Genomic DNA, 14,438 nt, shown 5'->3' with positions numbered 1-14,438 from the left:
TTATCAGCTTTCTTAGCTACTTACGCGTATAGAGACATATGCAAGGAACAGCTTATTGTCTGTTGATTACTGTCAAGGTCGAACAAGGTCGATACTCAAAGATTTTTAATAAAACTACAACTGTGCTCACAATATTGTCATATCCATGAGCATTGTGGAGATTATAATGAGATTTCTTCACCCAAATCCAATGTTATTGTAAAAGACAGACCTCATTCAGCTGAAAGTGGTCTGAAAGGTTAGACCATGGTATCAGTTTTATGGTTGGCCACGCAGCTTCACCAACATTTTGAGGAAAAATGACAATGTGACTCAGAAGAGAGGAAACCAAGAGGAGACAACGGATCACCTTACAGGAGGTGCCAGCGCTCCTCAGAGCAATGTCAGCGCCCAGTCACGTTTTTTTTCCTTTCTCAGGTAGAGAGAAAGAGACAGGTGTGAACGTTCTACTGGATAGGTTTCCTGCGCTGTGATCATAAATCATCAGTGGAGCTAATTCAGCCTGAACCACGATCATTAATAATGGAGGAGAAACCGAGGCAGCCTCTGCCTGCATCTGTTTGCCTTTTTTGTGAGATGGGTGGGTGTAGGGGTGGAGGAAGGGGGGGGGGGGGGGGGGGGGGGGTTGGAGGCTCATCTCATCTGACATGATTGGCTCACTTGGGGTCTCTGCGTGGCATCACCCCCCTCATCTATGAACAGACACACACACACACACACTACACACACACAAACGCTCACACACACAGAGACACACACAGACACAGATACACACAAAGGCACCAAGCACCCCTCGATAGCAGAGGAGGTTGCCCTAACCCCCCTGCTTGAGTGCCTCAGTGCCTGAAGAAGCTCTTCATTACGGCTTAATAACATGTCATCTGATGCTATCCCTCAGAGGGCAGCTTTGACTAAGTTTTAAACGTTGATAATTCATCACAGCGTGCCCTTTGTGAACTAAAAACTAGATGCTGCCGAGTGTTTGAAGGCCTGCAGTTTTTTCTTTCTTCTTTTTTTTTCTTTCTCTATGAAGGGATAGCATATCTGTGGGCCCCTTGTTCTGATTTATAAAATAACAGGTACCACCGCCTAGCTATCACAATGATTCATTGAAGTCTCCAAAAATCTTATTAAACATAGAAATTGAAGTGCACCTCCTGATGGAGCTGTGCATTATGAAAATGCCGCAGAGGAGCACAGTGGCTGGATTGTTTCAAGATTTAGATAATCGCCATATTGCATAGCCCAAATTCCATACCTTTACCCCACACTCTTAAAATTAAAAATGTGCACTGCCAACTTAACCTTAAATGAATGTATTTACATAACAAGGAGTAGTTTTGCACATCATCCATTTCCCCTTGACTTTAACCTTGGATAGAAACTGTAGGTTGCTGGCATCTTTCATGTGTGTTCTTGTGTTCTTGTGTATGTGTGTGTGTGTGTGTGTGTGTGTGTGTGTGTGTGAGAGAGAGAGAGAGAGAGAGAGAGTAGGTCTGTCTATCCATCTGTCTGTGTGTTAACCACTAGACACTAGACTCAATACATGCGAGTTGATGGACTGAGTGTCACATTTTCCAAACACACACACACACACACACAGACACCATTGTTTGGAAGCTCTTTCTCTTTCAAGATAACTGAAGAGAGAGACTTATGTTTATCACAACAGCCTTGTCCTAGATTTTTGCCACCACTGCACATCCAAATGTACAAATTACACTCTCTCTACCCTCTCACAAAAAAATAAAAAAATATATATATTTTAAATAGTCTTTTGGCTCTTGCATTAAAGAAACCCTCTATTAAAAGTTGGTAATGACCTTTAAAGTTCAGGTTTTTAAAAATGTTTTATGTTTAAATAAGGGAGACCTGAGAGGGAGAGCAAATCAAGTGGTGACATTTTGTCGTCTGGCATGCAGACAGTAAAAAGATTTTGGGCACAGGCACAGGCATGGTGTGGCGCTGAAACTGGAATAAGATGCCGAAACAGCTGGGCTCACTTCGTCCCTAATTAATAATGCAGGGGCCTCTGCTAAATCCTCTGCCGAGGTCCTGAGAAAGCCTTCTGTGAGAGACGATACCATACTTTCCTCACGACTTGTATTGCAATTGATTTAATGCATTTGGTGAATCGGGTAATATGATGGCTTTCAGATTTTCATACATTTGTTCGCCAGGCATTGGAACAGGGTTGTTTTGTTCGCCAGGCATTGGAACAGGGTTGTTTTGTTCGGAGCACTTGGGCTGTGTGAACTCAAGGACGAATGAGGATTTCAGTGAAGTCCCTCGTTTCCCTCGTGCACACCAGCGTCTTTTTGCATACTGAAACGTCCATAAGCAGAAAGGTTAACTCAATTAGAAGGACTGAGCTGAATCATAAAGTATTAAATGATCACGGCCATAGTACTGCTAATAATGATATTTTGGAAAATTGTTGCAGTCGGTACGTGACAGTTAAGTGATACTGAATTTTTAACTCTGAAAGATTGATCAAGTATTCATTAGAATTAAATATGGTTGCTCTGCAATTGATTGGTCAGTGCTTTTGGAAAAGGGCATTGATTGCAGTGCATGAGAGGGGGAATCTGTTTGAGATTCTCTGATTAAACTATAACGTTAATAAAGACGGTTAGTCACAGAGGTTCAAAGTGGAACAAATTGTCTGATCAATATGCTTGGCCTAAAAAAACGATGGTGGAGGGGTGGCGGCTGATATATCACTCTGGGCTCTGAACTACCATCTGGACAACAGAACTCACTGGGATTGTTCTCCAGGTTTGATCTGGATATCACTTTTCCTCCAGACGTTTACTCCATTTAGGAAAATTGTCCATCAAACTGCTGAGACGATCTCTTAACAAAAAGTGACAGAACTGGAGATGTGAGCGAAAGTTTCCGCTTTGAAACCTGAGGAGCAGGTGAACTAGAGACTAGTTTCCGCTTTGAAACCTAAGGAGCAGGTGAACTAGAGACTAGTTTCCGCTTTGAAACCTGAGTAGCAGGTGAACTAGAGACGCCTCTGAACTGGAGATGACTCCGTTGTAATGTACATCAAACCAGCGCTAGTTCCTGTGAAACTGTGTCACGGGCCAGCTAAATACAACGCACAGGAAATGCTAGCACTTTTGGCTCAATTATGACCCCATCCTGTGGTAATTGGAGCATTGAGAAATAAACTGTTATCTTTTTTTTGCACATAACCTTTTCCTAGTTTGCTGAGAAAGCAATATTTTTATTATCATATATCAAAATGAATTGTCCCCATTATGTCAATGTCTAGAGGCAAGCCAGGAAAGTGGAAGTAGTTTCTTGGCTGAAAATATATTTTGCTTTTTATAGTGAGAAGATGTGGGTCAAATGCTAACATGAAAGCAAACAGATGTACTGTACTCTTTCAAAGTGAGGACACTGATGTTTACCTAATTTCTAGCCTTACAGCACTGAACTTACATTATAATACAGTCTTTTTGCTCTCTACATCCCAAATGTGCTTTTTGACGTTGCATTGTAATTACATGAATCATTTGTATATTTACTATTACTTTCATTATTACTATTATCATTATTATTATCATTAGTAGACTTTTAGTGTTAGTGTAAGTAGATGTAGTAGTAGTGGTAATGGCAAGCTTCATGTTACAATTAAAGTTGAACTGTGCACCCTTTATTCCACATACACTACAATTAATATGTAAACGCAATTATCCAAACATTATCACTCTCATGTTTTGCTTGCCCAGCTATAATTGTTGATTAATTTTCCTCTTACGGAATGTATTTTGTATTTTGTTGGGGCCCAGTCCAGTTATTAACAGTTCCAGTTCAGACATTAGTTAGGCTACTGTTGCCTAGACAACATACGAGATGATACCAGAAATACTAGACATTCAATTTGACAAATTTTCCTCAAGGTAGAAATGTCGAACTATTTTCAGAAGCACTTTAGAGAAGATGTTAGTTTGATATGACTAGATTTTAGCAGGGCACTCTCTATGGTACTTTTATTCGTGTTTATAATTGACTTGAAGACTATTACATGCTACATCGATATCAGTTCAGGTGTCGGAAAGGCCAAGATAGACATTTTAATTAAAAAAATTAAGATAACAGGCTTTTTTTAATTTATTTATATTTGTATGATATTCTACTGATATTTTGGCACTTTATCAGAAAAAAGGGGGTACCACTTTACTTGAAGGTATCTACATAAGAGTGACACTGTCATGACACATGAGCCCTAACCCGAAACCTAACCCTAACTTGTCATGCAAAAACCGAATGACACTTAATGCAGGAGCGTTATGTCATAAACATTTATGACTAGTTTATATAATGTTTATGACACATTCATGACAGTGTCATGTCACTCTTATGTAGATACCTTCAAGTAAAGTGTAACCGAAAAAGGTAACAACTGTTTAATAGGCAGTTGTCATAAGGACATAACCCCTAAACCTTCTTCATCGCTGGGACAGTCGTCTTGCACTAGGAAAACATGCCTCACACTCACAGAGTATGAGGATGGAATTTCACATTCATGAATTATGAAAAGGTGTCCTTTATTACAGAGGCTGCAGAAAAAATGTAACACTAGATTTTCAGTCACTGACTTTGTAGTTCTAAAACAGCAGTTTCCAGATCTGATGAATACGAGTAGTCAGTTTGTTTTTATGATGTTGTTATTCAGCTTTTCCGTGTTGTAAAATTGGTACCATTTTTACAAGTTACAGTTGGTGAAAGTGTAATTTAGGCTATTGTGATACTTGTAAAGATCTAAATAATTTGTTCAGTAGTTGAACCTAAATGAAGACAGGTATTGTTTTAGTACATACAGAACTTTTTTAGAGGGCATTGGTAAGCCGTGCCAGTCCATATAGCACCACATAATCCCTTATCACCGTAAAGTGAGTGCGGATATTGGAAGGTTGAGTAAGGCCACGCTCTACCTCTGCTCACAGTCTACTCATACGGTGTGATTTTATGGTCTCTGGCAGCCGTTCAAAATAGATAGAGACTGTGCACTCCACCCCCCCCCCCCCCCACACACACACACACACACCCTCCTTCTCCCCCTCCCTATGTGTGTGGAAGAGCATAAAAGCCTCAGTGTCATTTCTAAATAAAGCCCATCTTCCATTTTTCCAAAAGAATCGTGTCAGACAATTATGTGTTCATGCAGTGTAGCCACAGCGTTTATGAGAACAGGTAGGCACGTACTGTAGGCACACATAGTATTGAAGACCATCTTGAAATTGCATATTGTGTGTATTGAGTGGTTCTATAGTCCTTGTTGTTAGCTTCACAGTATAGTTTTTATTCACTCAATCCAACTGCAAGGTTTTTCTTTGTGTTGTGTGTACGTGTGTGTGTGTGCATGCCCGCTGCGTTACAGTAAGAGAGTCTTGCTTCGCTGCTCGTACCCTGACAGGTGTCCTTGTCTCTCTGCACGGATGACAGACCTTCTCAGGGCAAGCTGCAGAGCCAATCTATCTCAATGTCAAACACTGTCTTCGGCTGCAATCAAGATTAGAAACAGATTAAAAGTACACTTGAGAAATGGAGGATGCTTATGAAAGAGGGAACAAAAATAAGAAGGAAATAGTCATTAATGGGATGTTGATGCTCTATGTAAGCAAACTCAGTTGCAATAATGTCCATGTTTGTATAGGGGCCAGATATATTAATGTCCTAAGCAAGCAAACTCAGTTGCAATAATGTCTATGTTTGTATAGGGGCCAGGCCAACACAGAGAGGCTAGTCGCTGCTGTCTGAAGTATAATGCAGTGCAGTGAATTTGGTGCACGGTATACTAATGCACTAATGGGAAACGTTTTGTCATATGTTATGTAAGGGAAATGTTTCTGCATTTACGCTAAATTGTGCCTAACTGACTTGGCAAAAAAAAAAAAAAACAGATCTCTGTAAATTAAAATGCTTGTAAACACCATCCTTTATTTAGTAGACACAAAATGGTACTCCAAGGAACAGAAGCTGCTATTTCTATTAATCTAAAATAAAAAAAGGCTGTAAACTACTAAAAAGTCGAGGTTACAGCACTGTGCACATTCTTCCAACAAGAGCTTTGCACTCTGACAATGCTTGGAGGTGTAAGTGAGCCACATGATTACTTCAAATCCCCGGCATTGTGCTGGTCCCTGGTGAACCGGCTAATGACTGCTGGTCTCGCAGCTAAGTCGAGTGCAAACCCGTAGCCATCAAGCCGCACTCTTGTGTTTTATGCACAATCAGTCCCCTTCTCCATGTTATTAAACCAGTCACATCCCCAATGAAGCCCGAATAGAACACGTACTCCCAGCCTGCCCCACCTCGCCTTTTTCTTTCCATTACCAACTCAAAAGTGTGACTTCGTCTACCACTAGGGCTTTAGCCCAGCCTCCAAATGGGGCCCCCGAGAGAACGTTGACGTAAGGAGAAATTATTTTTTTACTGCAAGATGAAAAGCTCTGAGTTTCTGATGGAAATATATTCATACATGGGTACTTTTAATAATATTAAAATGTCTTCATGCTTTGGTGTTTTTGAAGTATGGGTTTTATGTGGCGTTTTAAGATTTTCATACCCCTCGTCAGATTTTTTGTTGTGCTGTAAGTTTTTGACATGCCTTGTAATATAGTATCTCGAGACAAATTCTCATTTACACAGATTCACATCTTATGTCAGTGGCAGTGGCATGTAACTATAAGAGCGTTATGCTATTATGATAATTTTGGACCTCCTGTTGTGAAGCACAAAGTTTCATTGGCATGGGGTAAAATGTACTGATAGTGATATAGTATTTGATAACAGCTGTAGAGCTCAATAGAAAATGCACATTAACCATTGAAATATCAATTTTATTCAGCTATGGATAGATTATGCTAACTGTGGGACACCTGTGCATCTGTACTGTCTTTTGGACCACACCAACAGCACACATAGCATAACCTATACTTGATAACCTATGGTTGAACACATGTCATTGTGTAATTAGCAGGCTACAGTGCTCAGTATCCAGTGTTCAGTATCACCTCCATTTTAACTGATAATGTATGAAATGCCAATCTTATAGCACAAATATGTCATCCTGTCAGATGCCAATATCTCTTGTATTCTATAATGACAAACTACTGACACCAGGCAAAGACAGCTGCCAAATATGATGGCTATTATTCTCAAGAGGGAAGTGAATTTCATTAAAATAATTGATCACCAGTCAGTTAATGAAACTCCCCTGCAAAACCTCTCTATCATCTTGGACCAAACCCATATCACACACCAAAACCTTATCACACTATAATTCAGGGATATCTAGATTATTGACATATTTGTCTTTCTGTCAGTGTATACTGTCTCACTTTGTAGCATTATTGTTTGTGAATGTCTGACATTATTTATGTATCCAGGTTTTTGAATATCCTGGCTTATTTTTAAACACAATTTCAAAGCGTAAGCGCAAGACAGCCACCACAATGTGCAGCTTACAGCATTTTGTGATGGAACTGTAGGCTGCTGCAACTTCATACATTTACATAGACTGGCAATATGAAATCCTGGTTGGCTCTTTCAGCTCAGTGTTTGATAAGACAGTAAAGTTCATCCAGGGATAGTTTAAATATTCTATCATTATCTGTTCAAACACACAGCAGTAAGCATCTGTTAAACATTGACTTGCTAGTGCAGTGCAAAATGAGTTATCCATGCAGATTGGCAGTGACCTGAAAGAAAGTATCATTCACATCCACAGTACAGGAAAAAATCTACTTTTCACAACTTTCTTTTTTGGGAAAGAAATATTGGATTGACTTCAAATGATATCAACATAAAGAGAGTACTATAGAGGAAAGCTCTGTGTACATGCTTATAAGTGTGTGGGTGTGGGTTATAAATGTGCTATATATGTGATAAAAAGGGTTGTGATTATTCGGTATTTAAAGCAATGCAATTATTGTTTAACAAAGAAACCCCAACTGTTTACACAATTAGATAGAAATATGGTGAGGATAGTGGTTATGTGGTTTGAATAATATGACTATAGCTGTGTCCCATTCCAAAGGCTGGATGGTATGTGTGCATGTGCTTGCCATAATAAAAAAACAGACTGCCTATCACAGCAAGATGCATTGACAAACATTAATAATGGTCAGTAGCTAATTATGAAGTCATTAGCAGAGAGAAATCTCATTATATGAGTAATGCCATCCGCTAATTTGTTTCTTATTAATTCATTGTAAACCCTGAGGCATGATGCGCTAACACACATACAGGCCTAATCTCTCCAGTCTGTAGTAGGAGAATTTGTCATGGTCTCAAGATGAAGCACAACAGGATGGGTTTTTTTTTCCCAAGCGTCTGCACAACCTTAGGTTGCATTCAAAAGACGCCGAATGACCCATTTAAATGTTGAGAATCACTGACCTAGTTAAGTGCATTTCAAGGGCTCGTTTGATGGGTTCAACTTAAGTTGGGCTTGTTTCACTGTCCTTCAGTCGCTTTCTAAGGTCTGAGCGTTTTTAAAATAATTGGAACTGAGTAGCTGAAAAAGAAAAAGAAAACTGTGTGTCATCCCTCTCAACCCACTGATCAAATAAGGATACTCTCATGTCGCATCCCACATACATGCTTTCACTTTGGCGTTGTTTCTATTGCGCAAATATGTGATTAGGGGCCAGTTGTCTGTTTTTGACAGACAACTAAATAATGTAGTTACAAATACCAAAACATCACAACATACAGTTTACTTGAGAAATACAATGAGAACATATAATCATTGACAGCAAATACTTGGCTCTTCCTCTATGAGCTTCCTACACCTCTGCATTATTCAACCTGTTTGATAACCACTGCAACTGCTATTACACAACAGGAGTTTAGCCATTGCTAACACCTTCAGGTTTTAATGGTGGAGTGTATATAACGGTTGATACATTAATTTGCATAAATACATTTACAGTTGCCAACAGCACATCTTCATCATGGCTACATCCAAACATGGATGTGGTAGTCTTGCACACCTGATTGCTCGCTGACACTGTGTGCATAATCATATCCTGTTGCCATCACAGATCCACTCCCTGTCAGATTTTAAGACATATGGCTGATAGTGTGAAGCAGAGCTGCATGCGTGTGTCTCCCAGGGTATGCTTTTGTGGAATGGCCCCAACACTTAGGTGAGCCCACTACCTGAAGAGCGATATAGAGCTAGCGGCTGTGTTTCAATCTTGATCTAACGAGCGTGTTGCCTCTCCGACGGCAAGCTGTGGGAAGTTGTGATTTATTTCCCATCATGGGTTCTCCCCCTCAATAACTTCCTTCCCATTGCAATAATCTTTCCGCAGCATGGGCAGATAGCCTCATCACCAACTATGGATTAGCCGCTGGGTGTAATGGCTGCGCTCGTAACTCTCTCTTACTATCTTTGTCTGCAAGATAAAATCCCCCCCCCCCCCCCCCCCCTCAAAAAATTAGGATGCAACCGAGGTTATTAAACCAATATTTGCTCCATGCTGCTTGGTGGTAATTGGTTTGTTTGGTGCACAATTAAAATGTCTGAAAATATTCTGTGTAATGGGCATTACAGGGGAAAAAGTCATGTCTCAATTTCACTGGTGTCTGAGGGGGGAAAAGAGACTTTCATAACAAGCCATTAGGTCCTGCTGTTATTGCAATACTCCTTAGCATGGACACAACATAGGTAATGTGTTCTTAGTGCACTACCAAAGGCTGAAAATCAATACATATTGTAGCTCATAAAAGGGTTGTATCTTACAATGCCCGTGAAGGTATCAAAACATGTAGCTCTAAACAGTCCAACAACCTTATTTCCAACAAGCAAAATCCCTTTGAACAGTATCACATTACACTGTTCGGAAAGGTAGGCTATTGACACTGTTCCTTCAAAGCAAGCGACATATATAAGCAACATATACAATGTAACATGAAACAACATAGCCAAATGGTTGTTTCCACCAGCACTAGTGGATGAGTACATATTAACAATATCATCATCACTTTGGGTCCCAGTCAGGCTGATGTGTCCAGGTCATAAACTAATCATAACCATGGTTAGAATCTACGCCAAGAAACAAAAGGGGAGAATGTTGACACACTGATGTACATTAGTGCAGGGAGTACTGCTGCCATGTCCCAGCCATCCATTTTCTTTTCTTTCGTTTAATTGTGTCTGTCCCATTCATAATTTCCCCCTTGCTCTCTTCCGAGGCAGCAGTCTCTTCCAAGGCTAAAATTATGCAAATGTCACACAAACCAATTTTTTACTTCTGGTTGAGTGATTTGACTCTGTGCAGTGGTTGAAGTTTCTTAAAATAAAATGCAGGTTTGACTTTTTTGATTATTTCTTCTCTCCTGCAGGTGGTCCTACTAGCCGGTTCATTACTGAGGGCGAGTACGTGGAAATCACAGCCATCACCAAAGAGCAGTCTGGAGTGTACGAATGCATGTCCACAAACTACGTCTCTGCCCCAGACGTGAGGACTCTTCGAGTCACCGTAAACTGTAAGCTATAATTTAGATTCCGTGTTGAAATGTATCTTTTCATGTTTCCAAAAAGTTTCTCTTGACAGATTTGACAGTACTGTATTTACGACAAATTGGCTGTTTCAGCTTCAGATTTAAAATAGGCATTGTGCTGATGTACAGTAAATGAATCCTAGACTGTAGAAGTGTCGTGATATGCAGTAAATGAATGTGAGGCTATAGACGTATCTTCTCTGTGCGACCCGCAGATCCCCCTGTCATTTCGAGAGCACGGAATACATTAATTGGGGTTGGCCAGAGAGGCATGTTACAATGTGAGGCCTCCGCAGTTCCTCTGGCTGACTTTGAATGGTATAAGGAGGACAGAAAGTGAGTGTACATTGCCATACTTACATCAAATACAACTTCAGTGTATGTGGTTAGCTTATCATGTGGTTTGGATTGGCTTGTTTCGTAGACTCCTGAATGGCCTTAACGGAGTGAAGATTGAAAACAAAGGAAAGCAGTCCATGCTTACCTTTTTCAATGTGTCTGAAGAAGACTATGGAAACTACACATGTGTCGCAATGAATACTATGGGCATTACGAATGCAAGCATCATCTTATATGGTAAGATTTGGTGACACTTGGCATGATCCCGCTGTCATACGAATGCAAAAACATCATAAATATGCCACTATAACAACACAATATGACAGTTATTTTCACAAACAGAAATGTGATACCTCAACATTGAAATGTCATTTTGAGTAGCAAATAAATTGAATTTACCAAGACCTGTTAATTACATGTGTATGACAGTTTTATGACTAAGGGTACATAAGAATTCCTGAAAGAATCCTGTATTTAGCTGAATTTTATATTGACCTGTGGTAATTAGGGCTATAAAGAGAGAAAGACTGGGTGAGTTACAATTATAATTCACAGTGCCAGAATGCAACACAGACACTAGTATCCTTAGCTAATCGACCTCTCATTATAACTGTTTCAGACTACAGCCTTCAGATTTCTTATTGATTGTCTCTTTTACAGTAAAGAGCCAGTGTAATATTTTCTAATAATTTGCAGTCATGATTTAGATGAAATCAATCACTCATTCTTATTTGCTGTTTGGGTTTAAGAGTGCAGTTTAGAGTATCAGCCAAGGCCATCTGAATTTATAATAATTTCAGCAATCCTTTTAAATATCACTTCTAATGTATCCATAAAATGTATTTTAGTAGTAGTAATAGTAACTAGAAATGCAATTTCAAGGAATTACCAATGCATGAAAATGCAAAACATATGATGTAAAATATAGTGTTAAAACAGATAACTTAGCTAATGTTTACTAGCAGTTATGCTAATAATGTTAGCAATGTTAAATATGCTAACTATGTTACTTAGTTAACTTAGCTAATGTTTGTTAGCATGTATGCTAACTATGCTAATTATGTCAACTATGCTAACCATGTCACTTAGCTAATTTAGCTAATGTTTGCTAGCAATTATGCTAACAATGACAACTAGCAGTTGGAATGGCTGAACAGTTAAAAAGTTGAGTCGTTTACATGGTTAAATTGTTTAACAGTAAATTATTATAGTGAAGACTTTTATTTTGAAACAGTTTTGGGCAGATGAAACCGTTGAACAGGATATGTAGTCTTAAGAGAGCCAGATTGTATGCTTAAAGCCTGAGACTGGTTGCTGTAGGTGGCCCGAACACCTGGCACAGGATTCTTATTGCTTTATGGCCGTATTGTGATGTCATAATCACCCATGTTAAGTCTATGGGGACATTTTGATAAGTTTTTTAAAAAGTATAAAAGTTACAAAGATGAAAAATACATAGCAGCTTTGTCCTTTAGAAGACCTACGTTACAAAGTTTGAATGAAGTTTCTATGTTAAACGGTTCAAGCTGAATAGCAAAAACCAAAAGGGGTCAGCGGAAGAAGAAGCCTAGAAAGAACAGTACAGTGCATTTCATCCACTGTAATTACCTCTAGTTAGGTATTTACAGATGCAGTAATATTTCCCAACTAAGGTTTCCTCTGCACTGTAGCTTGAATGTTATTTCTCTTTCTGTAAGACGCTTTGGATAAATTAATACATTTAATGTAATGTAACACAAGGACATTATGAATGCAAATGTAACCCATAACTCTGATTATCTTAACCACAGTTTGTCAGATTATGGGTGATTTTCTCAATTTGATGAAAGCATTTTGAATTGAGAGAGAAAAAAAAAAACAACACAAAAACTGAAGCCAGGTCCCCCTGGTTATGGCGTGAGTGTTATTTATTTATTTATTACATGTTATCTCCACAGGACCTGGCATGCAGGACATGATTGACATCAACAGTGCGGTCTCTCACCTCTCAACACACCTCATTCTGCTCATGACCCTCCTCACATTGTATTTCCTCAAGTTTTGATGTAAAAGCAGCAGCCCCTTCTCCCAGTGTCTGTCTGTCCAACAGCATAGCAGACTCAAGCTCTATGGAAAAAAAAAAGAATACGCAAAATTCAACTCCAACTTTACTGTTTTAAAGTTTCAGTTCGGACTGTATGACATAAGTGGAAGGCATTGAAATGTAAACCAAAATGAAATTGGAGTCAATGTTTGTGTTGATTACACTTTTTAAAAAATGTGAAACGATAAGCAAAAAGTACTGTTGTGAATAGTTGACTGGTTTTGCCCAATATTGAGGTGTATATTGAGATTGCTGGTGTGTCATGTTTTGTTTCAGTCTCTGTAAAATACTGTGTTTCTTTTCTCTGTAATGAAGGAAATAATGCAACGTGATTGTTCAATTACTGTATTTTTACAGTTGTATGCAACAACATAATATCACAGCATTGAAGTATTACATCTGCTCATACAGTATGTTGTTCTTAGTCCTGCAGACTAAGACCAGTATTCCACTCTGATACTCTGTTCAACCAATCTGAAATATGACAGTGAACTGTATGAATGATGGCTATTTTGTCAGCCTCTCTCTATTAATATGCCAAGGTTACAATACCCTGACCTGGCTTCACGGACCTGTATGTGTGTGTGTATTCTGATGTTCAGAGATTCTCATGAGGACAAACATGGGAATCATTTTTCAAGAGGCTAGGCTGGTGTCTTAGGTGAGTGTGGCTTTTATTATGTTTTTCCCTGAGCCATCTCTCTTCCAGTAATAGCTACTGTGAAGGTGTTGGGTTGGTTATATGGCACAACGAAAAAATAATTTGGTTAATGGGGGAGGTGGGAGGGAAAAAAACATGTGGTGCACTAAGAATAAACAAATGTCATCCCACAGAATGCTTCCTTCAGTGTTATTGACGTGTGGTAAACGCATGAAAGTTGCACCTCAGTAAAAAGGCAACATTCTGCTGATGCTAGGAAAAAACAACATTCGAGGCCTCTGAACGTGGAGAAACAAGGCAAGAGCACAGCATGAGGAGTACATCTACTGCTACAGGGTACTGCAAGTTTGATTAACTCACGTAGTAGTTGTGCTTTTATTTCACACCAAAAGAGCCAATATCAAAGCCCAGAAGAGACGCTAGAAAGTGTTAAGAGTAAGACCTCTTTTTTTGTTTGTTAAAGCTGCGTCCTTTGATTTAAAAAAAAAAAAATCTTGATAGCTGATTTTAAAACAGGGATTGTTCAATATGTGTTGGTTAAGTCTTTCTGGCCCTGCAGTGATCACTGCTCACAGGCGCTATGGAGTAATAGCAGCTGGATGTAACATCGGCAGCGAAGGCATTCAGGCTGTTGCATCCTCACCTGACCAACCTTATCAAACCAGCACATTTTACACCTTCATGTAGAAATTTGGGATCATCCCAGAAGCGTCCACTTATCAGGACGAGACAGGCCATGAGACCCACCGCCTCTCCCACTCCTCCACACACTCCCACCTCCCCAGATGCACACACACACACACACACATGCACACCCATCCCTGC

General features: G+C 39.4%; 1 protein-coding gene across 2 annotated transcripts in view; it reads left to right on the top strand.

Moving 5' to 3' along the window:
• The window catches only part of opcml (opioid binding protein/cell adhesion molecule-like), a 112,932-nt gene extending 99,173 nt beyond the window's left edge, over positions 1 to 13,759 (top strand). For both annotated transcript variants that reach the window (XM_042091232.1, XM_042091231.1), the window contains 4 exons: positions 10,372 to 10,515; positions 10,746 to 10,866; positions 10,955 to 11,106; positions 12,807 to 13,759. In XM_042091232.1, the coding sequence (XP_041947166.1) occupies positions 10,372 to 10,515; positions 10,746 to 10,866; positions 10,955 to 11,106; positions 12,807 to 12,913 (524 nt within the window). In that variant the 3' untranslated portion in view covers positions 12,914 to 13,759. The remainder of the gene's footprint in view (positions 1 to 10,371; positions 10,516 to 10,745; positions 10,867 to 10,954; positions 11,107 to 12,806) is intronic.
• Positions 13,760 to 14,438: the final 679 nt, after the last annotated feature.

This window comes from Alosa sapidissima, chromosome 5, assembly GCF_018492685.1.
Source record: "Alosa sapidissima isolate fAloSap1 chromosome 5, fAloSap1.pri, whole genome shotgun sequence".
NCBI classification, from domain to species: domain Eukaryota; kingdom Metazoa; phylum Chordata; class Actinopteri; order Clupeiformes; family Clupeidae; genus Alosa; species Alosa sapidissima.
Note: the sequence above shows the minus strand (reverse complement) of the source record. Positions and strands in the feature narration are given on the sequence as shown.